Source organism: Callithrix jacchus, chromosome X, assembly GCF_049354715.1.
Source record: "Callithrix jacchus isolate 240 chromosome X, calJac240_pri, whole genome shotgun sequence".
Classification (NCBI taxonomy): domain Eukaryota; kingdom Metazoa; phylum Chordata; class Mammalia; order Primates; family Cebidae; genus Callithrix; species Callithrix jacchus.
In genome coordinates, this window is record NC_133524.1 from 120098924 (window position 1) to 120126579 (window position 27656).

The 27656-nt window shown below is 36.2% G+C and overlaps 1 protein-coding gene across 1 annotated transcript; it reads left to right on the top strand.

The window, feature by feature from the left end:
* Nucleotides 1-2679: 2679 nt before the first annotated feature.
* SH2D1A (SH2 domain containing 1A) lies at nt 2680-26970 on the top strand. Its single transcript, XM_002763236.7, has 4 exons — nt 2680-2904; nt 19472-19535; nt 23955-24099; nt 25108-26970. Exons 1-4 carry the CDS (start codon nt 2768-2770, stop codon nt 25146-25148), a joined length of 387 nt encoding a protein of 128 aa, XP_002763282.1. The 5' UTR covers nt 2680-2767; the 3' UTR covers nt 25149-26970.
* The last annotated feature ends 686 nt before the right edge of the window (nt 26971-27656 follow it).

Here is a 27656-nt window from a genome sequence, read left to right on the forward strand (position 1 = left end):
CTCAGAGAGAAGAAGTGATTCAGTGGCAAAACATGGTGTATATTTCGACTTCCCTGATTACTGGACTACTGCTCCTTCCAGCGCCTCTTGCCATTTCAAAGAGGACCATGGGCATGTAGAATCAATTGTGTGTGTGTGTGAAAAAGAGAATTTCAGTTTTTTCTTTTATTGAGAGCATTAATTTCATTCATTCATTCACACAACAAAATGTAGCATCTACTACTTGCCAGACACAGGATACAGTGGTGAGCAAAGTACACACAATCTCTCCATCATGGACCTTATATTCTAGTGGGGGAGACAGATAGTAAACAAATAATTCTGCTCCTAAGTGGTTTATACTTGTACTTGGGGCCTATTCTTCCTAGCTCTTTCCCTTTTGGTGCCTCTACTATCTCCATTGCTCCCCTCTTTCATTTTCTCCCCTCTCCTCTTGTGTGTATGGGGAGAGAGAAGGAAGAGAGTAATTTGGATTTTTCTTTTCTCTATACTTCAAGCTCAGTGTGAAGTTTTGAATTTGGTAAAGTCAGGTTTAGTATGGTGTAGCATTAGAGTGAAGATGTCAGTATTTTTTATCAACACTGCACTAGTGGGCTGGCTCCGCTGTCAGCTTGCTTATAAGATGACAATGAGGTACTGGATGTGAGAGTTGTACTATTGCCTTATAATTTATCAGTTTTTAATGCAATTTTAGTTGTGCTGAACCCCATCATACCTGGCTGTTTTGACAGGTATGCCATTTTAGCAACTTGGAACAAAACAGAGAAAGAAAAGAAGAATGCATGGTACACTTGTGCTGTCAGATCCAGGTCGCTCAGTTCCTAAGTTTATGGATGATTTGTTCAGAGTTGTTAAGAGACAAAAAAAGGTTAGGTTTTGTTTTTACTTATGTGATACTGAATGTTCTCACAGTTCATCTCACAGGTTGGCTGTTGCTCATCGTGCACCAATATAAGGGGATCCCTTCCCCATCTCCTCTTCTCTATTTGAAATTCCACCATTTTGATTAATTCCTCTGGGCTAACCATTTGCCTGCTCAAAATATGGTGAGTCCAGGGTGGACAACCTTTCAAATCCATAATGTTGGAGTATGCATTCACATATAAGATTAATTTCTCCCTTGATCCAAAGCATGAAAAAGGGTAAGAAGTAGAGTTGGTCAAAAACATGTGAGAAAGAAAGATGATAAGAAAATATCGGCCCAGTTCCCCAGAGCCATCTCCAATATCACCTTGAATGCTTTTTTATTAAATCTTAATGCTGAAAATGACTGTAGGAGATTTATGTTTATACTTTGCATAGTAAGGCTGGGCACTCTTCAATCAAGAAGAAAAGTTGCTACCAGCTATCACTGAAATCTTAGAGGATTTTTCCTAACCCTAGTCGATGAAGAGCAAATATCTGCCTTTGGTGCAAGTCAGCTCTGTACCTGCAATCCATTGGTAAGACATGTGAGGAATTAAGTATTGCTCTCCCTATTGAGCTCCCAGCATTGCCATATTCTCAAAGAACTACACGCTGAAGTTGCAGAAAGCATATAATAGATCACATAGCTTCAGTTATTTTAATTCCAATTTTACAAGTACTTTGCATAATCTAAAGGTACATGTATAAGACCATTCAGCTTCAGCAATAAATTCTTACTCTAGTGAAAATGCAAGAAGTTTTGGGGAAATATTACCTAGCACATTTTGAAATAGAAGCAATGCTTTATTTCAGAGAAGAAAATGGAGGTTGAAAGGTTTTAAAATATTAAAGACAGTTTAGCATCAATCGAAGAAATAACATTGTTTAGAAACAACAGACAATAAAAGTTACAACAAAATTATCAACGCTTGCAAATGATTTAAAACAGATTTTTTGGACAAAATGCTGAAAGGTGGGCCTTATACACCAAAGGGCACATACAAATTTGCATTAAGACAAATCACCAGTTAAATGTTACATTGTCTCATCTAAAGCCCATCAAATACTTAAATCTGGAACATCTTTGGATGTGCATTGTGACTTTTGTATCTCAACTAGCACTTTGGGACCTTGGACAAGGTGTTAGGAAAGAAATCAATATTGGTCAGGACCAAGACTTCTCAAGATGACTGCATGAGGTAGAAGGAAGAAGGAGAAAAAGAACTTGCCCAAAGTTCACTGTTCATCTGCTATGTCTGATTCTGTAGGAGTCTTCATGGCCGTGTTCAGTAATGATTGCATAATGACAGTACTAATAAAACTATTAGTGTTTTGTTCTCAGAGCTTTTGGTCCTTTCATTCTGTCAGTATGTTTCTGCCCTACATGATGGGTCCACATACCGACAGAGACATGTATAACTTGCCTCTATCATCAACTCCTTACCGGCTGGTTGAGCTAAGTTATTCCTTGTGGCCTCTGAGTAATCTGCAAGAACAGAAGCATTACTAAGCATCCCTATCTGCGTGCAAGGGTGTGTGTTGGCAGTACAGCTCAAATCTTGCAAAATCCTTCTTCTAATTTTCCTCCCCTCTGTAAGAACCCTGTGTTGGGGGGCAGGAGATGGAAGCCCTTGGCAAGCTCGATTAAACCAAGCTACTAAATTGCTGAGCTGGTTTTAATTGAAGTGTGAGAAGGAGGTTTAAGGCAAGTAGACAACATCCTGTTGTTTGGGTGCCTCTCTCTTTTTTGCACATCTGGCTGAACTGGGAGTCAGGTGGTTGATCTGTGCCTGGCTGCAGTAGCAGCGGCATCTCCCTTGTACAATCCTCCTCCTCGGCCTGCCCGAGAGTCCACCAGGCCATGGATGCAGTGGCTGTGTATCACGGGAAAATCAGCAGGGAGACCGGCGAGAAGCTCCTGCTCGCCACTGGGCTGGATGGCAGCTATTTGCTGAGGGACAGCGAGAGCGTGCCAGGCGTGTACTGCCTGTGTGTGCTGTGAGTATTCTGTGGCAGGCAGGGGCCTGCTGAGCATGTGGATGGTGGGCACTGGCAGCTGAGGCCAGGGCAGAGGCTGAGGCGGGCAAGGGTGCTGGCGTTAGCAGCTTGCTGAGGCCTTCTTCATGACCCACCCTCAAGTCTAGTCCAGGGCCGTGAGGGAACACACTTTCGCCTGAGTCCCTCGCTGGGGATTTCATTCCCTGGGCCTCCTGCTCTCCAGAAGGCCCTCACCAGGGGCTTTTGGGGCAGCTGCAGAGAATGCCCTTTAGGGTGGTGAAATATGGTCTAAAGTTTACCTTTGCTCCAAGAAAGACCCAGGCTCCCAACTTCCATTTTAACTCCTATCGGGTGGCTCCGTACTCTAGCTCTCTTTAAATGACTTTTGAAGTGTCATCCCAAAGAAAGAGCATGACATTCAGAGAGAGGAGGCAGATTAAGAAACAGTCAATTACTTTAAGAATGCAATGCCAGTTAGGTCAAGATGCTGAGAGAGGAGGGGGATGTGTGAAAGTAAAATCATCTCTCTGGATCTGCTGATGTAGCATTCTTTAGAAAGGTAGTGTCTGTGAGGGGTGGGGCAGGGGATTTCAGAAATAGGATCCTTCTTGATAAACATTAGGACTCACAGTAGTCTTAAAGGGAATGGAGGGAAAACACCCTTGTTATGATTCAGCTTTGCCCTTTGCCTAGGCATGTCTCAGTCTAAGGCTTCATTTTGAATCAAATTCACCTGTGTCGTTGCTCCAGTGCTCCAGAGTCAGGCAGATCTGAGATGTAGTCCTGCGCTAGTCAGATGTTAGTCTTGTGACCTGGGCAAATTAACCTTTCAGTCCCCCAGTTTTCTTATCCATTGAATAATACTAAAGATATATTATTATTATTATATCTCCTCTTTTCAGTTGATTTCTTTTAGGAATCATGGGGGCATTTCTAAGGAAGTACCTAGCTAGCTCAAGCATTATTGTCAGCGGAATAAAAAAATCCATGAAAACAACAACCCTGCATAGTAGGTTCTAGACAGAAACCAAATGAGGTTAAATGCTTGGTAGTAAGTTCAGCATCTGATGATACACTACAAGAGTTTGAAATACCTTATGGGTCAGTGAAGAAAGATGATCCCGATGCTGGTGTTAGAGGATTTTCACTGTATATTGGTTATTAAAAATGGTCAAGCCTTGTTTGTTGCAGCTCTCCTATCATGCTCTAAATACATTTTTCATAAAGGCTTCAAGGGAAATACGTGGAAGCTATTGATTGTCTTGGGCTTGAATCTTTATGTTTTGCTTATATCATTATTGTTTCCATGTGGAACCTAGGGAAGGGCAAAGAAAACCAGCTGGGATTCTTAGGCTCTTTTCTCATTGAAAGAAGGTGCAGTGGGCAGGTGAAAGGTACTGCTTTAGGGAAGCTGACAAAGGAGATAACATGCTCCTTAACCCAAAGGTGAAAAAGAAAGTACAAAACAAGTCTGGGCAGAGGAGGGACAACAGGGTATAGTGAGAGTCAAGATACACCTAAGGCTTCAGCCTCACTGGGCTCCTGGCCATTTCTCAAGCTCCTAAAAAATGCCCCCACTTAGGATTTCTGCACTTATTGTTCACATGTTTGTTCAACTGTCTCCTCCCTCAGAGAGGACTTGCTTGACCACTACCTAGAACAACTGCTCTCTCCCTGTCCCTGATACACTCGCTCCATCTCTACTTTTCTTCAAAGAGCTTTAAACTATCTGATAACTTGCTTACTTACCTACTTATTGCTGGACGCTCCTGCAAAAATATAATCTCCATGAGGGTAGAGACATTGTCTCCATCACCAGGAACACAGAAACACATAATAGGCACTCAGCAAATATTTTTGAATCAACACACTGTCAAGGCAAATTCTGTTCTTTACTGTAAGAAACTGAATGGACATCGATGGGTTAGGGTGTGGACTCTGGGAAAGTCACTCAAATTCTCTGGGTCTCACTTTCCATATTTATAAAACAGGAATAGTATTGTGTATCTTACCTTCTGCAAAAGATTGCCTTCAGTACAATATATAAGACAGAAGGACAACTTTAGCCTTTTGCCTGTGTAGGCCAGAACCACATAAGGAATTAACTTAGGCAGATGAGAAATTCTCAAGCATTTAACTTTTTGCCCAAAGTGAATCTTGCATAAATGCAGTTTTTATGACCCTTAGTTCTCCATGAAAACCTCCCTGTAAAGTAGCAGAAAATACTGGGCAAATTGGGAGTTCCCTTATGGTGTCTTTCAAATGGTACACTGGGGCCTCAAAGTCTTATGAGACTGTTAGAGTGATAGCCAGAATGTGCTGCAGAGGGAAGATACAAGGATACATTGCCTTTTATCAGAGTTTCTCAAGGTTTTTGAATTGAGAGTCCTTTTTGATAAACATAAACATTTCATTTCCTCTTTTTGGTGCTACACTGTAATGATAAAATCAAATTTTGTTTAGAAATAAACCATGTACTAATTTTAAAACAAAACACTTTTGCTTATGATATGCAGTCAAAATAACAATAGAAGTGGTGTCATATGCACATAGACAACAAGGTATAGCTGATAAACATGCATTGATTGTAGGGTTTACTCAGAGTAGTTTCTCATTCTTTTGTGTACTCCTATTAACCAAGAATATTTAATTGACCTTTTATATTTTATATAAATTTAACAAATTAATTTAATAAATTTGATTGAGATTTAATTTAATTGAGTTTTTATATTTTTATTGTAGAGATAACACATTTCATATGCCTTTCAAACTGTTCTTTAAACTGTGCTTTCAAACGATGCTTGTCCCTTTCCCTAGTTCTAGTCATGGCTTTCAGATATGGTCTTTTCTTCTGTTCTGATTTAGAAAATTGAAAATTGAACTCCTTCATAAAGGACTAAGGGTGTTAGTTTTCCATTTATAGGCTTGCTTACCTTCATTTTAAGTGATGTTTTTCTTTCAATTACTTTCTCTAAATAAATACAGATTTTTGTATAAGTCTATTAAAAATCGTTTCTTATACCTATTCATTTTATAGAACATTAGAAAAATATAGGTAATAGAAATTAGGGAAAACCATCTATAGTTTTATAACCTAAAGACAACTATTATTAAAAAATAAAGTGAATTTTCTTCTATATTTTAATAAGATGAATTTCTTTTTGAACATGTGTGCTCTTATAATTGTATTCTGTTACATTTTCCATTTCCCACTTAACATGAAAAAAGTACACTCATATATAATGTTCTTAGAAATGACTTTAAGATGTTATTTTTGATGGCTGCATGGTAGGGCAGCCAGCTAGCAAAAAATAATACCATATCTTGCTTAACCAGTCACCTACTTTTAGACATTTGAATCATTCCATATTTTTGTTATTATAAATTCCATCAGGATTCATATTTCAGTACATTAAAGTTTCCTTGTATTTATGAGTATTTCATTATAATGAATTTCCAATGTAGAATTTCTAGGTCAGAAAACATAAACAGCTTAGGATTTTTGATATATACATTATCATGAGATATTTTTCCAAAATGGTTATTCCAATCTACATGCTCACTACATGTGTGATGTCCATTTCACTACACCCTCACTAGAAATGGGTATTGTAGTTAACAAAATTTTCTCTTGAAATTTGGCATGTCATTCTTTATTTTATATTTACACTCTATTGCTTTATTTTTCACATTTTATATTCCTTTGGTTAGTGACTGTCATTTTATATGGTTGTTAAACTGTTGTATTTCCTCACATGATTTGGCTTTTTATGTATTTTTCTTGTTTAACCAGTTGAATCATACCTTTTTTTTAACACATTGTAAATTTATGTATATATGTGTGTGTGTGTGTGTGTGTGTGTGTGTGCATGTATGTATATATAAACTAATCCTTAATCTGTTGCAAGGTATCTTTTCTAAGTTTAGTTTTTGCTCTTACTTTTTTTGACCCATACAAAAATCACACTTTTTAGTATTCAAATACATCACTAGTTTTCTTTGTGTTTCATTTCTTCCTTGGCTAGAAAGTCCTTTCCCCTTGAGATATGTCATAAAACTTCACTTCAGTTTTTGTTTTAAATTTATGGTTTTGTTAGTTTACGTTTACCTCTTTAATTCCATTTGGAGTTTTATTTTGATGTGGATAAAGGATCTAATTTGATTTTGTTTTCAGATAGCTAGCAAGTGTCCCAATATAATTTATAAATACAACCTCCATTCTTTATTGATTTGCTAGCCTACTTTACCCTAAATTAAATTCTTATATATAACAGTTACTGTTTCTAGACTATCTGTCTCAGTTGATCCATTTAGTCCTGTACTGATAGCACTATAGTATGATAATGTTTTAATATATTTTAAAAATTATTTGCTATTCTTATCCACTGGGTCTTAAAAATGAAATCTAGAATCATCTTATTAGGTTAAAACATTCCATTGGACCAAGTGTTTTAGCTCTCACATGCAAGTGAGAACACGTGATATTTGTCTTCCTGTGCCTGGCTTATTTCACTTCACATAATGACTTCCAGTTCTATGTATGTTGCTCTAAATAATAGGATTTCATTCTTTTTAATGGCTAGATAGTACTCAATTGTATATACATAGCACATTTTCTTTATCCATTCATCTGTTGTTGGACTCTTCCAAATCTTGGCTACTGTAAACAGTGCTGTGTTAAATGTGTGGGTGCAAGTATCCCTTTGATAGATTGATTTCCTTTCCTTTTGATAGATACCCTGTAGTGGGATTCCCCAATCATATGGAGAAAGAGAGTAAAATGATAATTTTGGAAAATGATAAATTTGAAAAGGGTGGAAAGTGTTGAAGAGAGGTTGGCTGGAGCTGTCCACTGAGAGAAGAAGGGCAGTGAAGGGAGCTGAAGGGAAGAGGCCAGGTAGGGAGAACAGGAAAGAGATCAACCCAGACGCCCCCTTTGCTTAAGCTCAATGATGTCTTCAGATTAGTCTTGCAACTTTAATTTTACATTGTCAACCAGAGTCAGTACTTGGTTTATTTGCCATGAATTGTCCATTTGGTGGTTTATATGTGGCAAACTTAATCCTAGACTGCCTTTCAGGCTCTCTTTGCCACTGGATTCTATTCAGGAAATTGAAAATAATGTTGGTGGCCTAAGTTATCATGAAGATAGATGTGGCCCCAAGACACATAGCCAATTGAATTCAAAAACGAAATGTAAGTTAAATTGTAATTTCTCACTAAGTGAAGGTAAGTTATAATTTCAAGTTCTTTGCCACACTGTTCCCCTTTATTACAACTGATAAACTGGAATTTTATTTCATCACTGCTCCTCCCTCATTTCTCCAACTCAATTGTTTGATAGGCACTTTATTCCCAGTTGTCCCTTTAAAACTTAAAGGACAAAAAGATAATTATGCTTTTATCTAAAGACATATATGTCAAATGGCTTCATTATGTGTCCTTGAAGCTGAAGAATTATAACAGCATTTCTTCTTCCAAGTCTGCCATCAGATAAGTAGTAGACAAAGGCAGATATGTCTAGAAGGATGCCAACTATGGAAATAAACTATTTTTTGAGCTAATTATTTTAAATACTTTAAATTAGTTCTCCTCTTATCACCATCAAACAATCCCAGTGGGCGGTCAGAACTTTCCCAATGGCTGTCTACATTGAGGGCGAGAAGGGAAGAAATGTGAGAGCACATATGTACCTCAGTGAAAAGAAACTTGATGTATTTTTTAAAAAAGGATAAACTTAAAAAAAAGTATCTGTATTAACAAGAGCATTCTGCACACTGGACAAATACAAGAAGAATACATCAAATCAGTGGCTTTCCTATGAAACAGAAAATGTAGTGGAAACAGATCCCATTTATGATTTTTAAAAATTGGCATAAACATTCACACACACAATAACTAGAAATAACAAAAAATATATAAGACATACAAAAAGAAAACTATAAAACTTGATTGATAGATATAAATGAAAAAATTATAAATGGAGAGACATACCATGTTATGGAAAGGGAAGACTAAATTATTTAAAGATGACAATTCATTCTTAGTTTATTAATAAGTGTAATGTAGCCCCAATGGTATTTAAAAATTTTTTTTGATACATAATAATTGTACATATTTATGATGTTTCAATACATGTATGCATTGTGTAATGATCAAATCAGGGTATTTAGGATATTTATCATCTCAAGCATTTATCATTTCTCTGTGTTAGGAATATTTCAAGTACTCTCTTCTAGCTATTTAAAAATACATAAGATGTTGTCACTTTACTGTGTGACCGAACACTAGAACTTATTCCTTCTATCTAACTGTCTAAGCGGATTCCCTCCCTTTTTGACAATTGTGCTTTTGGAATTGCCTTAAAGACCGATTTGTTAATACATTCCCTCTAGTATAAGAGAGGGGCAGCCTAGAATGATGGTTAAGAGCCCAGATCTTTCAGCCAGATCTCTGGGTATGCATCCCAGCTCTGACCCTTAACTAGCTATTTTACCTTGGGCAAATGACTTAAAGTTTCTGTGCCTCAGGTTTCTTACCTGTAAAATGGCAGATGTTGATAATGAGAGTACGCTCATAGGGTTGTTATGATGATTATTGCATGAGTTAATATTTGTAAAGTTAACATGTAATATGTGTTTATTAATATAAATAAAAGCTCTATAAATAATCATCATACAAAGTTAGACCATCATAAGTATATATAAATAAAATGATATGGAAGTTCAGAGGAAGAAGTGATTGTATTTATTTTTGAGACTCATCAAAATATCACATAGTTTTACCCTTAGACTTGAAGTTGAATGACTTTCAACTGTTTCACAAATCAAAATTCTCTCTGAAAGAATAAAGTTTGGGTCATTGGACGTTTGGAAAGCTCTTGAATCGGAGTATAGTCTCAATAATAATTGCTTTGTGTAGGCTATTATTCCTCTGGATATGTAAGTTCTGAAGCATCTGTTAGAAATCATTATAGTTGTGTCTTGAATTTTGTGTGTGGCATTAGTTCGTATCGACATAGAAGGCATAGGTACTGGCTTGCTTTATTTGCAGTGTCATGAAGAAGTCAGATGTAGCTAAACTTTTCTTTTGTGTAGTCCTTGAAGTGGTATTAAAAAAGGAATTGATGTGGTTTTGTCAGTTCTAAACAAGGATCTGTCCCCAATACTGACCCATTAAGAAAATAAGAAATAAGTCAGGTTGGTTGCTTCTTGTCCATTTCTAACCTGAACAGCCTTTTTTAACAGTTAGGGACAACTTTTGATGAAATAAAGACAAATTTCAATATCAGTAGAGACTAGATTAACACATGCTTTATAGTAATTAAAATAAATTAATGGCAATGATAAAACAGTGTTCTTTAACAATTATTCATTTTCTGAATTATTTGGAGTGATACATTTTAAATTCTAGGATTATCACAAAGTCCAAAGAAGCTTAAATGAGGGAAAGAAGTTAAAATTACACTACATTGTTAGTTTGTCTGTATTAATGGAGGGGGTCAGAGGAAATATAATCGTAAAGCAGATGTAACAATTTAAAAAAATGAATTATATTTTATGAGTTGTGATCTGCTTAGGCTAGGTTTATAAGGCTCCAGATTATAATTCTGCTTCTTTTTCTTAAAAAAATTAGTCACTGAAATAACTATACAAAAAATACATGCAAGAATGCATTTATGTTAGTTTAAATTTACTTCTAGTTTATATACACACAGAGACGGACAGTTTTGAATAGTTGTAATCAGAGTGGCATCTCCTTGTGTCCACTTTTTACATATACTGTCATTTTATGTCAACATAGTTCATGTACTTACAGTTTTTGGGAAAATCTAGGACGCTAATACCTTTGAATTTTGCCATTAATAGTTTATTTATTTATTTATTTATTTATATTTTTTGACATGGAGTCTGGTTCTGTCACCCAGCCTGGAGTGCAGTGGTGCGATCTCAGCTCACTGCAACTTCCACCTCTCAGGTTCAAGTGATTCTCCTGCCTCAGCCTCCTGAATGGCTGGGATTACAGTTCTTTTTTGTATTTTTAGTAGAGACAGGGTTTCACTATGTTGGCCGGGCTGGTCTCAAACTCCTGACCTTGTGATCAGCCCACGTCAGCTGCCCAAAGTGCTGGGATTATAGGTGTGAGCCATCGTTCCCAGCCAGCGTTATATTTTAAACCCTCAACTTTGACAGAGAAAGTTTAATTTTGAACCATTGTTTCTGCTATGATTCCATTATTTTTCTCTAATTTATGTATTTATTTCTAAATTGACAAATAAAAATTGTATGTATGTATTATGTACAACATGATGCTTTGAAATATGTATACATGTGTAGTAGCCAAATTGGGATAATTAGCATATGCCTTACCTCACATACTTATATTTTGTGATGAGAATACTTAAAATCTACTCTTATCAACTTTCAAGAATACAATACATTGTTTTTAACTATAGTTGCCATGTTGTACAACAGATCTCTTGAACTTTTCCTCCTAACTGAAATTTTTTATCCTTTGACCCAAATTTCCAAATCCCCACCCTGCACTGCTCCCACCAGGCCCTGGTAGTCAGCCACCATTCTACTCTTTGCTTGTATTGGTTCAACTTTTTAAGATCCCATGTATAAGTGAGACTATGCCGTATTTGTCTCTGCACATGGCTTATTTTTCACTTTACATAATGTCCTCCATATTCATCCATATTGTTGCAAATGACAAGATTTCCTTTGTGTTTAAGGCTTAATAGTATTCCATCGTGTATATACATCACATTTTCTTTATCCATTCATCTGTTGATAGACACGTAGGTTGATTGCATTATACCTTGGCTATTGTGAATAATACACATGAAAGTGCAGATTTCTCCCTGACATGATGATTTCATTTGCTTTTGATATATACCCAGCAGTGGATCATATGGTAATACTATCTTTAATTTTTTGATGAACTTTCATACCGTTTTCTATAATGGCTGTACTAATTTATATTCCCACCAACAGTGTGCAAGGGTTCCCTTCTCTCTTCATCCTCTCTTGTCTTCTTTTTTATAATAGCCATCCTAACAGGTGTGAAATGATTTCTCGTTGTGGTTTCATTTGCATTTTTCTGATGATTAGTGAGGTTGAGCATTTTTTCACATACCTGTTGGTCATTTGTATATCTTCTTCTGAGAAATGTCTATTTTATTCCGTTGCCCATTTTTAAATAGGATTATTTGTTTTCTTTCTGTTGAGTAATTTGAGTTTCTTATATATTTTGGAAATATATAAGAAATATATTTCTTATATATAATTTGAGTTTCTTATATATTAACCCCTTATCAGATGTATGGTTTGCAAGTATTTTCTCCCATTCTGTAGGTTTTCTCTTCACTCTGTTGATTGTTTCCTTTGCTGTTCAGAAGCCTTTTAGTTTGTCGTAATCCCATTTATCTATTTCTGCTTTTGTTGCCTGTGCTTTTGGGTTATATCCAAAAACAGTTCCCTTACTTTGAGTAATTATTCCTTATTGCTCATATTAGGTTAGTTCCATTTTTTCACTATTAAAATAGAGCTAGTATGAAAATCTTGGTCAAATTGCTTTTTCCTCTTGACTTGTTTCCTTGGAGTGTATGAAGATAAGCAAGGTTATGCAGTCAAAAATATGTATGATTTTATAGCTCTTGTTATATAACTTGCCAGTTTGAACAGTGATTTTCCATGGACAGGGACAGGTATGTTTTATAGAAATACCCTGGGCAGGTGGAAAAGGCCAGGTTGACATAAGGGAAGTTGCCATCAATATTCCCAATGAGATGTGGGCATTCTCTTTGTATGTTAATCAGTCCATCTGTAACTTTAATGTTCATGCAAATCACCTGGGCATCTTGTTAAAATCCAAATTCTGATTTAACAGGACTGGGAGGGGCCTGAGAGTCTACATTTCTAACAAGCTCCCAGTGATGTTGATGCTGTTATCCTGGGAATGCAATTTGAGCTGCACTGTTTTAGATCTCTTCCATCCATGACATATTATAGTAGGAGTTGACTACAGGGGATCCTCGGTCAGTTACTTCAGTAACTTGAAAGTGAAAGACATAAACTGCTGTCCTATTTGAGGGGTGAAACAATTTTGCTCATTCAGAAATTGGAGGAGTTGTGGGGGAAATTGTTAATATTATATGAGTTAATCATCAGAAGTTTTATGTGCCATTGACACCAGGTTGTTCAGAGACTGAAGGAGGTTAGAACTTTTGAAGTGGTACTCAGGTTCCTGCTGCTTAACTGAAAGTGAGATAAGATCAGATTCGTTAGGAAACAATTCTCAAAACAGACTCTTACTTCGACTAAATAAGTCTGAATGATAGTAGGGAGATAGTCATTGTATTTTTTAGAGACCCACTGTTTTAGAAAGTTGAAAACTGGTTGCTTACCATTCTGCTTACATTGTTGTTGAGATTTTAAATAATGCATCTCCACATCACCCTTATGATACTGAATTTTTGCCGTTAATCATTTCCCATAGGGAAAATGGAACTAAGAACCTATGCTGTTTCACTGCTTCCATCTTGATTTTGCTATATGGCTTTAAGAAAATCCCTTAAAGGCTTATGTTTTGAGTTCCCATGGTGAAAAATAGAAATCAAAGCTCTAGCCTTGTTCCCCATAGAGTACTTGCTGAAGTCAGTGGGCTTTGAGGTAGATTTCAAGTATTTAAATAGACAAAAGTCTTTAACATTGTAATATTGTGTATTTATTCAGCATATTATATATAGGCATATATCAAGCTATTTTATATATGATCTACATATTCTGGCAATCCTTCATAAAAAAAATCATATAATCCACATCAGTAGTTAAATGGCCTTTTCCAGTGTCACGAATCACATAAATCTTATTAGTGTGTTTCAGATTTTTTTGTCCTTTAGGTAACCAGTCCTGATGAATATTGATGAAAGATATAGTAATTTAATTCACATATTTAAATACTTTCATTTCCAAAGGAGATTAATGATAAACGTGATCAACAAGTCAAGCATGACCCTCTGCTTGTAAACATATTGATTTTAACCAGAGTTCAGTGTGTGTCCTAACTAGGTGTGGTGGCTCACACCTGTCATCCTACCACTTTGGGAGGTCTAGGTGGGAGGATAGCTTGAGGCCAGGAGTTCGAGGCCAGGAGTTCAAGACCATCATGGTCAACAGAGCAAGACCCTGTCTCTACAGAAACTAAAAAAAAAAAAAAAATTGCTAGGCACAGCAGTGTTCACCTGTAGTGGCAGCTACTTGAGAGGCGAAGGCAGGGGGATCACTTAATTCCAGGAGAGCCAGCTGCAAAACTATGATCACCCCACTGTACTCTAGCCTGCGTGACAGAGCAAGACACCATTAGAAGAAAAAGCATCTGTCCCAACCAAATACCTCTATTGACCCAAACTTGTGCCCAAGAATGGCAATCAGAAAATGTATTAAATAAAACCATGTTGATTTAGATTCACATTCAAAATCTGAAACAATTCATTATAAAGTTTACCTTACTGTTTTATGAAATAAAAGTTTATTAGGCAAATTAAGTAGTATTACAAATACACTAAAATATAATACATAATCTGTATCCATTTCAGTGTGGGGATCAGGAACTGGGGCTCTAGAGTCAAATGGGCCTGATTCAAATCCGGTCATTGATGCTTAATCTCTACTCTAACTTTGGTTACTTAACATCTCAAAGTCTCAGTTTCCTCTTCTATAAAATGAATTTAGCAATATAAAGTGAATAGGATTTTTGTGGGGTCCAAAGGCAATAATGCATATGATATAAACTTAACTTTTTTTCCTCCTAAATGTTTGAATCCTTACTTCCAATATACCTATATTTGGAGACAGGATCTCTAGGAGGTAATTAAGGTTAAATGAGATTATAAGGATGGGGCTGTAATCTGATAGATTTGGTGACCTTATGAGAAGAGGAAGAATGCACGTACAAAGAAGAGGTCGTATGAGCACACAGCAAGAAAACAGCTGCCTACAAGCCAAGAGAAGAGGCCTCAGATGAAACTTACCTTACTAGCACCTCGATCTTGGACTTTCCAGCCTCCAGAATTTTGAGAAATAAATTTTGGTTGTTTAAGCCACCCTGCCTATGGTATGTTGTTATGACAGCCTGAACAGACCAATACAGATTTTGGTACTAAGGAGTACCATTTTTAGGTAACCAATACCTAAAAATGTGGAAGTGGCTTTAGAACTTGGTAATGAGTGGAGGCTGGAGGAGTTTTGAGGTGTCTGCTAGAAAAAAAGCATAGACTGCTGTGAACAGAATGTCGGTAGAACTATGGATGTTGGAGGTTATTCTGATGAGGTCTCAGATGGAAATCAGGAACATGTTACTGCAAACTGGGAGAAAGGTGTTCCCTGTTAGAAATCGTAAAGAACTTCCACAAGATACTGTGTTCTAGTATTTTCCAGAAGGTAGAATTTGTTGAGTAGTAAAATTGACTATCTGAGGAGATTTCTAAGCGAAATGTTGAAGGAGTGACTCAGTTCCTTCTGACTGCTTATGGTAAAATGCAAAAGGAGAGAGATGAATTAAAGAAGGAATTGTTAAGCAAAAAGTCACTGGAACTTAAACATTTGGAAAATTCTGAGCCTATGTGTATTGCAGTAAATGAGGAAGCTTGTTCTGGAGGTAACACTAAGGGTGTGGCTGGACTACCTGTCACTCCTTAAGAATACCTATTACGTTAACCAGCTGTCTCAGCAGAAGTTAGGAATGGAGTTTGGATAAAAGCAGCAGAAATATTACCAGTTTGGTATAGTTATTTGTCTGCAAACATGCTTTATCCTTCAAGAAAAGGGAAGAATGACCCTGAGGGTGATTCTGAGATCACCAGGGCTGCCATTCCTACTACAGGCCCAGAGTGCACAGGCCTAGAGGGTAATGCTGCCTCTACGTTGGTTTCAAAAAGTGAGATTGACATCCAACAGAGCCATATGGGTGGGGCCATCACCCTAGCTACAGGATGTGGCCACCTTATGGAGCTGGGAGGGTGATGCTGCTTTTCCAGTGAACCTGAAGGGCAGAGCGTTGAATGAAAGAAGATTATTCTTGAGCGTTAAGAGCTAATGGAGTTTGCCTTGCTAGGTTTTGGACTTGCTTGGGACCTGTGACTCCTTTATTTCTTCCAATTTCTCCCTTTCGAAATGGAAATGTGTATCCTCTTCCTGTAGCACCATTATATTTTAGAAGCACACAACTTATCTGGTTTCCTACTTTCACAGGTGAAAATAAATTTTGCCTCAAGGTGAATAATATTGCTAGTCTCACCCATATCTAATTTTATTTAGATGAGACTTTGGATTTTAGGTTTTAGGTTGATGCTAGAATGAGTTAATTTCTTGTGAGGTCATTGGGATGGTATAAGTGTGAGAGGGACATAAGTTTTGGGGGTCAAGAGTGGAATGATCTAGAATGAATTGTGTTCCCCCAAAATGTGTTTAAGCTTTAACCTCCAATGTGACTGTAATTGGAGATAGGAAGTAATTAAGGATAAATGCGGTTGTAACAGTGGGGCTCTACTCTGATAGGATTGGGGGCCTTATTACAAGAGAAAGGACTGTGTGAGCACACAGCAAGCGGTCAGCTACTCACAAGCCAAGAGAAGAGGGCTCAAAATGAAACCTATGTTGCTGGCACCTCAATCTTGGACTTTCCAGGCTCCAGAACTGTGAGAAAGTAAATTTCTTTTATTTATGCCATTCAATGTGTGGTATTTTGTTATGGCAGCCAAGCAGACTAATACAGCATGTAAAACTCTTGGCATGTAGTAGAAACCAATTAGACAGATATACAATATAGATGTAAACTGAGTAATGGGAGAGAATATTTACCCCACTTAAAAGGATAAGCTGCTTTTAGGAAAATAAAATTACAACTAAGGCACTTTGGAGATAGTCCTAGTTTACAGCATTTTAGACTTGCTCGTCCACAAAAGTATAATAAAAACAAGCAGTACTTGTTTTTAATTCATATTGTTTTGCTATTACTTCATTTATAATATAGAGTCATATAGTAATGTAGTCACGTGCAATATAGTAATATTTTTGTTAATGATAAACAGCATATACAATGCTGGTCCCATGAGTTTATAATGAAGCTGAAAAATTCCTATCACCTACTGATGTTGTACCCATTGTAATGTCACATCACTTGTGTATTTGTGATGACACTGGTAATAACAAACAGACTATGCTGTCAGCTGCATTAAAGTATATCACAGGCCGGGCATGGTGACTCAGGTGCCTGTAATAGCACTTTAGGAGGTTGAGGCCGATGGATGACATGAGATCAGGCATTCAAGACCAGCCTGACCAATATGGTGAAACATTGTCTCTACTAAAAATACAAAAATTAGCCTTGCATGGTGGGGTGTGCCTGTAGCTTCAGCTACTCGGGAGGCTGAGACAGGAAAATTGCTTGAACCCAGGAGGTGGAGTTGCAGTGAGCTGAGATCATGCCACTGCACTCCAGCCTGGGTGACAAAGCGAGACTCTATCCCCCCCCCCGCAAAAAAAAGTATAGCACAATTACATACAGTACACAACACTTGATAATGATCACAAATTACTGTGTTACTGGTTTATGTATTGATTTTACCATACATTTTATCATCATTTTAGAATCTACTCCTACTTATATTAAAAAATGTTAGCTGTAAAACAGCCTTGGGCAGGTCCCTCAGGAGATATTCCAGAAGAAGGCGTTGTTATCATAGGAGAGGACAGCTTCAGGTGTGTGACTGCCCTTGAAGATCTTGCAGTGGGATAAGAAGTGGAGCTGGAAGACCGTGATACTGATGATCCTGACCCTCTGTAGGCCTAGGCTAATGTGTGTATTTATGTTTTAGTTTTTAATGAAAAAGTTTAAATAGAAAAAAAGAAATAAAATAAAAAATTTAGGCCGGGCACAGTGGCTCACACCTGTAATCCCAGCACCTTTGGAGGCTGATGCGGGTGGATCATGAGGTCAAGAGATTGAGACCATCCTGGCCATTATGGGGAAACCCCATCTCTACTAAAAATATAAAAATTAGCCAGGCATGCTGGTGCATGCCTGTAGTCCCAGCTACTCAGGAGGCTGAGGCAGGAGAATCGCTTGAACCTGGGAGGTGGAGGTTGCAATGAGCCGAGATTGCGCCATTGCACTCCAACCTGGTGACAGAGATAGACTCTGTTTAAAAAAAAAAAGGTAATAAATAAAAAAATTAAAATAATAAATAATAAAAAATTTAAAAACAGAAAAAAGCTTCTGGAATAAGGATATAAGGAAAAACAGTTTTGTACAGCTGTACAATGTATTTGTTTTAAGCTAAGTGTTATTATGTCAAAAAGTTTAAAAATGTTTATGAAGTAAAAGAGTTACAGGAAGCTAAGGTTAATTTATGATTGAAGAAATACAAGTATTTTAAAATAGATTTTGTGTAGCCTAAGTTTACAGTGTTTATAACATTCTAGTAGTGTAGTGTCCTAGGCCCTCACATTCACTCACTACTCACTGACTCACCCAGAGCAATTTCCAGTCCTGCAAGCTCCATTCATGGTAAGTACTCTCAACAGATATACCATCTTTATCTTCTATACTGCATTTTACTGTGCCTTTTCTATGTTTGGATAGGTTTAGATAGACAAATATTTATCATTTTGTTACAATTGCATACAGTAATCTGTACAGTAACATGCTACACAGGTTTGTAGCCTAGGAGTAATAGGCTATACCACATAGCCTAGCTGGCATACCATATAGGTTTTTGTGTAAGTACACTCTATAATGTTTACGCAACAATGAAATCACCTAATAATGCACTTTTCAGAATGTATCCCCCTTGGTAAGTGATGCATGACTCCAGTAATATTATATGGCTATGTATTATGATAGTAATTTTATAAGAATAAAGTTATATATTCTTATTATAGTATTATATCCTTATAATATTGCTATTATATTTATAATCAATATTAATATTAATAATTATTTATGCTATTATATTTATAACTAATATTATTAATATTAATTATTAATGTGGACCTGATAGTGTATTATCCCAGTGAAATATTTGTACCTCAAGGTTGTATATGTACTTAAGAAATACATTTTACATGTCAAAATATGTACCCCATGAATATATAAAATTATTTGTTAATAAAAAATAAAATAGTAAAAAAATAAAAAATAAGTCTAGTGTTTGTTAAAACTATCTAATAATTCATGGTTTTATCTATTACAGTGGGTCCCTGTTGTAGTTTCTTTTTGTCCAAACAGACAGAAAGAAATAGTTTCTCAACTTGACAAATCTTTACGAATATGAGTTTCCATATTTCAAAAAATGAAAAGATAAATCTCACTAGAAACTGTGACTGGGCAGATATAATATGGAGACAAGTTAGATTCACTATTCTTTGCTTCCTGTGAATGCAGTGGCACCATATACGTGTGTCCCAGTATATGTGATATTTATATGCATTTGTAAGCTCACATTTACAGCATCCATTGTTTTTTTGGAATCTTTCAGTAATGGAAATTTATTGTTTCACAGGTATCATGGTTACATTTATACATACCGAGTGTCCCAGACAGAAACAGGTTCTTGGAGTGCTGAGGTATAGTTTTATTTATTTTTGCTTCTGTGGGTATCAAGGAAGTGTTTGAAATTTAAGCTGGTTTTATAAAAGAGTAAATTATACATTATTAAATGTTCATAATATTTAAATCACTAAAGCTCCAATCCAAAATTGTTCATGGATCATTAAGAAAGCTTTAGAGAATTGTGGTCCTAGTTCTGTTTAGCTACCATTTTACAGAGTTTTATGAATTTGGGAGAAAGATAAAAAAGTTGAAGGATTATGTCAAACTTTTAGTGACTATGTGAGATCTTAGCATATCAAAAATAGGTAAAATAATTAAATGAGCAATTACTTACCAAATGATACCAATATGAGTGTCGGTATTATGGGAGATTAAAAAACATGATGCTTGTTTTCTAAGAGACTATGATGTCCTTGGGGAGCTATAACTGGAAATTAAAGTTAGCAGTGGAACAGACTAGGCTTTGTTACCAGCTGAATCTGGGTTCCAGGCCTGGTCTCCCTTCCTCTCTGATATATCTATGATCTTGGGCAGGTTACTTGACTTCTCTGTGAGCCAGTTTCTTCATCTGTAAACTGAGCCGAAGAGCACTCCCTTACTCACAGGGCTCATTTTGAAGAATAAATAAGATAACACACATAAAGAAGCTCATTGCCACAGGGCGTGGCACACAGTGAGCCCTCAAAAAAGTGAACTCCTGAAAATTGCCACAACTCCTATCCATAACCAAATCTATACATTTAAAATTTTCTGAAGTCTAGACTTGAAAAAGTTAAAATAGCTCTCAGGTTTACCAATTGATCAGTAAATTGGCAAGTACAATTTGTAGACCACAAATGTTTTGAACCACTGAGATGAATTAGGGCAAGTTTTTAAACACACTGTTGCTTAATTATGTAAGAATCGTTAAAACTGTAATACTAACTAAAGATAAAGTTATACCATTTCTAATCAAAACTATTTAAATCTGTTTGTTTAAAAGATTCTATGTATCACTGCAGAGATGATTGAATAAGAAATTAAACTTTATTATGAAGAATAGTCATGCATAATATATACTTACATACACATATGTACATATACATATATATATGTGTGTGTGTGTGTTTGTGTATTATTTCACCAGAAATATTTATTCCCCCTAGAGAAATACCCTTCAGCTGCTGAAGAATATTATGTAAGGAAAGGATCTTAAATTCTTAGGGTTTAACAACTTTATTTTTAAAACTTGTTTTTCTGCATTTTGAGTATAACATAATATGCAGATTGTTACATGCTTGTGACCATGTTAAAGAAGAGAGGGCTTATTGAACACAAAGCCCCCTCATCCTTTTGTCTGATTTGACCTCGTTTATGTAATAATATTGTAATTTTCTGCACCAAGAGAGCAGAAGATTGGCATGACTTATCCCCAAATAGAAAATAGTTCAAAAAATTCTTTAATTTTTGAAATGCATATTGCATTTTTTCTATCTACTAAATTTACTTTCTTAGCAGTGCTTTTCTAAGGTGAATATTAAACTAGTATGTATTCTCAGAGCTCATACCACCTGACTGGAAGAAATTTCTCTAGAGCATATTGAAGACCAGCTGTGATCTCATACATGTTTTCATGGATAACTAAAAGGTGACAGTATGGGAAATGTGAAAATTTGAACAATAGCTGAGTTCAGTGAGAGGATGAGAGTTGTCAGTGGTCCAATTCTTGTGATAAACGTATTTTCAAAACTGGGTAAATGATAGATATAAATACTGATTTTTGGAACAATGTTTTAGTTTGCCATGCTGCAGGAAAAATCAGGGCAGTAGCACGCCATCATCTGTGCAAATATTGTGCTAGAAAGCTAGGTAAGTGAGATTTGTTTTAAAGAGTGTAATAAAATTTAACCCTGGCCCCACTGAATTATGAAATACAGATATCATGTATATTTCTAGTTTTAGAGAGACTTTTAAGTTAAATAATTGCTTAGTGTATTATATGACTCAGACTAAAATTTTGCTGAATTGTTTAGATAATTCTACAATCTACTTTCATTTATTAATATGTGAATTGTTGGCAATACATTATTAAAAATATACTGATATCACCCGGTTGACATCAGTGTCTTCAGGCTTTACTGGGTATATGATCATCAAGAGATCAGCAGATGTTAAATAATTTTCCTTATTAATCTAAGTAAAACACTGTAAATTAGGTCAGTCATTTGCTTATGAAACATCAGATCCCCAATTCAAATAGCTTCCACACATCCAATATTCCTCTCCATTAGCATGGATAATCAAGTGTTAACTACATATAAATGATGCTGCTGTGTTTTTTTTAATTTTTGTTTTTGAGATAGAGTCTCACTCTGTCGCCTAGGCTGGAGTGCAGTGGTGCAATCTCGGCTCACTGTAACCTCTGCCTCCCAGGTTCAAGTGATTCTCGTGCCTCAGCCTCCCAAGTAGCCGGGATTACAGGTGTGCACCATCACACCTAGCTTATTTTCATGTTTAGTAAAGCCGGGTTTTCAACATGTTGCCCAGGCTGATCTTGAACTCCTGACTTCAGGTGATCCACCTGTCTCAGCCTCCCATGAGCCACTGCGCCCGGCTATGCTTCTGTTGGTAAATGGTTTTACAAGACACAAGAACAGCTAAAAAGGTGTGTGGATTGAAATCTTTCCACACTGTGGAGTGTACAGGTTCTCTTCTGGTTGATGACTCTAGTTTCGCTAGATCCTGTTTGGCTCAGTTCTAATCTGAAAGGCAAAAGACTGGGTCCTGGGATTCAGAGCCAGTTCTGCCTCTGATTGTCTGTGTGACTTTGGGCAAGCTGATTAATTTCTTTGCGTTCACTTTTTCTTATCTGTCAAATGGGAATATGTGAATCAGCCAATAATTGCCATTTTGTGAGGAAATGGTGAAGGTAAGGGATAGGAACGTGCTTTGAAAATGAAAAAGTGCCCTAAGGAAAGTATAAGGAGGCAATTTATGCCTATGGCCTGCCTTTGCAATTTGGAGATTCTATCTTGGAACCAAATAACTGGACTTCTGCAAAAATGGGTGAGGTCTCAATCGAACTTTAGGAAGGTGGCCCGGTGGCTCATGCCTGTAATTCCAGCACTTTGGGAGGCTGAGGCAGGCAGATCACCTGAGGTCGGGAGTTTGAGACCAGTCTGACCAACATGGAGAAACCCCATCTCTAAAAAAAAAAGAAGTTGGAGGGTAGGTGAGAGAGTGGGGTGGAGCTGGGCGAGGGAGTGTTCGACATCTACTGTGATCATATGGCTGAACACCAATATAGAGCTAAAAAGAATTTTTGTCATGTTTTCAATGAAAAATTACTTACCCCAATGTAAGGAAATGACTGAGTGTTACTATGGGTAGTGTAGTGTGCTATCTTCGGCATACCACTGTCTAGCTGACACAATTCTTCATGCCAGCCTTCATGTTAAATTCTAAAAAGAAAACCAAACAGCTCCCACCTCAAAAATCTTCCAGATGGAATAGCTGAGAAACAACTTTTTAAAAAATACTAGTCATTGTTCCATTGCTCATAGCAATGCTATCTTATTTTATGTAAAATGACAGTTTTGAGCTGATGCCTGAAGCTTGGCTCATAAGCTTTTGCAGGAAATTGTTGTTGATTTCAGGCAGTGTCTTTGCAGGACAACTGATGACAGGAAAAGAACACATTTTAATAGTCACCTGCAAATAAGTGTCTCTTTAAAAACAAATAAATAAAGGTGACCTTATGTAGTCTTTCATTTTCATGTCATCGAGAACACCTTGTTACAGTGATGTTTTGATGGAGAGAACCATTTTGGGAGTATAGGGAAGTTTCCCAAGGAGGAAAAAATTTAACATGAAGAATGACGCAGGAAATATTAAGAGGTGAAAGAGTATGAGAACTGAACTAGCTATACACTGTGTGTATCATAACAGCCATTTTTTAATTTCCTGTGTAGCATTTTATATTGTGGAATGATATCAGGTAGGATGGGTTGTTGGTTTGTCTTTTGTTGTTGCTCCTCAGACTTTTTATTAATGACCTGTAGGATCTGTGGTTTTTTTTTTTTTTTTGTGTGTGTGTGTTTAACTGTATCCCCTCTGTTGGTGAATTCATTGTGGGTAATGGCCTGTATACCCTCAGAGGTTTGAGATGTCTGATGGGAAGCAGGAAGGAAGGGCAGGGCGATGAGCAAGAACTGGTACAAACTAATACCACCCTTGGGAGAACTAAACGACAGCTCATTAGCTCCTCTTGCAGGGAAATTCAACCAACCAAAGTAAACTCTTCTGGAATGTTGTTTTTCCTTCTTCCTCATGTTTTCAAATATTTCAACAAGTTACATAAATGTTACATCTCTTAGCATCCCTAGCACATTTTTTAGGTCTTTTTGTATCATTATGAGATAGGTAAATAATTTGCTTGGCCTTTTATTTTCCAGACAGCACCTGGGGTACATAAAAGATATTTCCGGAAAATAAAAAATCTCATTTCAGCATTTCAGAAGCCAGATCAAGGCATTGTAATACCTCTGCAGTATCCAGTTGAGAAGAAGTCATCAGCTAGAAGTACACAAGGTACTACAGGTATGATTTACTTGTAATTTTTGACAGGGTTTGGAAGCTCAGAGTTATGAGTCAACCTATTCATAACCATATAATCAATTAGAAGTTATGTAAGAAAAATGCAATGAAAAAGTAGATGTAGCCAGCAAGTCAAATGAGAAGTGATAACGTATATGCTATAATTTCAATCTATTATTCTTTAGACTTTTAATGAATCTCTGTAAAAACATCAAAAATTCTATAAGCCTGACTGCTCTTATCTGTCTCATCTTGTTCTTGTCCCTTTTATAGGTAGCTACATATCATCTCACTTCACTAATTCAGACAATAATAATGTGAAAGATAGTATAATGCAGAGAACACCTAGGGGTCCTTTCCTTTGCTTAGTAAACTATTTTTTCCTTCAGGGACATGAAAGCTAATGTTAGCCTGGAACACATGATTCTGATTCCTGAATTAGTGGTGCTTGAATTAATGACTTTTTTCTGGAAAAATTAAGGAAATTAAATAGTAGACTTTATTATTCCATTGGCACAAATTGTTAAATATCCGGAGAAAACCTGTTTTAGTGTATGTGTCGTGGTAAAGACTGAATACCAGCCAATGTCTGTAGCTATCTGATATGTGACTGTTTACTTCTCTATTGAATGGCGTTTATCATTGGTTTAGAGTAGGAGGATAGGCCTTGATTGAAACAACAAAAATGAGTCATTATGTCCCTTTTTGACAGGGACCTAGGCTCAGGCATAAACTGACAATTAGATTCAAGTGGTGAATTAAATTAATGAATAGTTAGCCTTTATAATACAAATGCAAATAGAGCTCTAATTTCCAAGTTGGCTAATGTTTTTTTTTTCTGCCCAGTATTCTATTCTTTATAACTCAGTTTTAAATAAGTTGCTTAAGGTATATTATTGTGTTGTGTCATTGTGAGTTTTATGCAGGTGGAAATATTATAAGTTTGAGTTAATCTGTAATTTTAATAGTTTGTAGATTTATCTTTTCTTGATTTTTGTTATTTTTCTTTAGGAATAAGAGAAGATCCTGATGTCTGCCTGAAAGCCCCATGAAGAAAAATAAAACACCTTGTACTTTATTTTCTGTAATTTAAATATATGCTAAGTCTTATATATTATAGATAATACAGTTCGGTGAGCTACAAATGCATTTCTAAAGCCATTGTAGTCCTGTAATGGAAGCATCTAGCATGCTGTCAAAGCTGAAATGGACTTCTGTACATAGTGAGGAGCTTTGAAATACAGATTGGGAAAAAGTAATTCCATAGGTTATTTTCAGTTATCATATTTACAAATGGGAAACAATTTAAAGTGTAATGAATATTTTATAAAGGATTAATGTCAATTCTTGCCAAATATAAATAAAAATAATCATTGGTTTTTGTGAAAAGCTCCATTTTCCGTGAAATATTATTTGATAGCTACTAATTTTAAAATGCCTTGCTTGATTGTATGGTGGGAAGTTGGCTGCCTTTGTCTTTGCCAATTTCTCCACTAGCTATGGTATCATAGGCTCTTTTGGGATTTTTGAAGCTGTTTACTGTATGCTAAAACAAGCACTAGACAGAGTGAAGAATTTATGTTTAATTCTGAAAGCAACCTTCTTGCCCAGTGTTTCGATGTTGGACAGTAAAATCCACAGGCCAATCTAGAGTTTAAAATCTTATAATTTAAAATATGCTCTAAAAATGTTTATCATATTTGATGCTACAGGATTTGAAATTGTGTTGCAAATCCAATGAAGTGAGTTTTTCTTTTCGTTTACCTCTGCCACAATTGCTTCTGCTACATGCAGAACCTCATTTTGAAGGGAAACTTCAGCAGCTGCAGCTCATGAATAACTGATTTGTAACCAGCCTCCTTTTAAAATAACCCTACAAGACCACTGGAAAGTTTATGGTTATATTAATTTTTTAACAATTCCAAATGATTGAAACCTACATGAGAGTCAGAATTTTATACAGTATTTTCTTCTTACATTTGTATTTTCGTGATTTTTGTGATTGATTATATGTCACTTTGCTACAGGGCTCACAGCATTCATTCACTCAACAAACATAATAGGGCACTGAGGGTATAGAAGTAAAAGCACCTGATCCCTGCTCACAGTTCCCTGTCTCATTGGACGAGAAAACAGTAACAATAAAAGACAGTGAAAGAAAATAACAATGAAAGACAAGGAAACAATAACAATGAAAGTTGACAAGTACATGATAAGTGAGGTTCCCCGTGTGTAGGTAGATCTGGTCTTTAGAGGCAGAATGAGCCAACACAAATACTCTGGTCCATGGTCCATATGAAAAGGACTTCACTATAGAACAGTAACTTGGAATTCTGGGTTGTGTATGAGTGTTGGTGAACTTGGTTTTTAAATAGTGAACTGCTGAGAGACAGAGCTACTCTCCATGTGCTGGCAAGACCTGATTTCTGAGTATTTAGTATGGATGCCATGGGAGTACAAAAGTGCAGTGTGGCCCCAGTAATGCATTATGGGTGGTTTACCATTTCTTGAGGTAAAAGCATCACTTTAACTTGTAGAGGAATTTTAAAATCCTACTTTCAAAATAAATTGTGTATGTTTAATAGTGTTGAATTATATGGCTTGAGTCTCCATTGTAATAGGTGTAACTAATTTTAAATCTTTATTATGTGTTAATTCTAGAATAATCCTTAACATATGAATTGTGTTTGCATGTTCACTTCCAAGAGCCTTTTTTATGAAAAACAGCTTTTTTGAATCATCAGTAGTCTTTCACATTAAATAAAGTATTTGAAAGCTTTATTTACCTAATTTGTCTTGAAATATTTCTTATAAAACTATTCAGAGACTGATGCTATTAATAAACCAAATAAAGCATTGATAATTGATGAAGCTTATCTTATTGTATTGGACTGATTCCCTGGAAAAGGTAAGTGTTTTTCTGATTTTGTTGCTGTCAAAGTTCCCTGTTGATGAGCCCACTCCCTGTTGTCTTTGGCTCGCCTTTTATTTATCAAGTTTTTTTTGTACCTTTTCTTTCCCAACATGAGCATCCTTGCTATTTTCCAGTACATAATCACTTGGACCTTTACAGGAAGGTCATATCCTTGCCATATCTCAAGTATTGCCATGCTAACATATTATAAGATGCTGAGTCAAGGTAGAAAAATGCACAATGTATTTCCAAGTGTACAGCTCTTCGGGAAAAAAAAGTGTGTCAGCAAGCCCAAAAGGGACATGACAGCTTATCAAATACTTATTCATTTCCTCTGAAATTTGTTCTTAAGAGATAAGGTCAGTTGGGTGACGAGCTTAGGTAATTGTCTGTTTGGCTGTTACAGTCAGGGAAACTTTGTGGTAGTGCACAGGTAGAATAAGTCTATAGAGAATGCCTCTGATTAAGTCCTCTGCTATAAATAAAGGGCTAGATTTAAGATATTCTTTGGGGTAGGATGAACAAAGAATTAAAAATGCGAGAAACAGCTTTAAACTATGTTAAGAATGTTTCAACTTCAGCTTATGTTTTATTTGACTTGCTTTGTTAAGCTCAGAATCCAAAGTCTACTGCTAGTAAAACACAC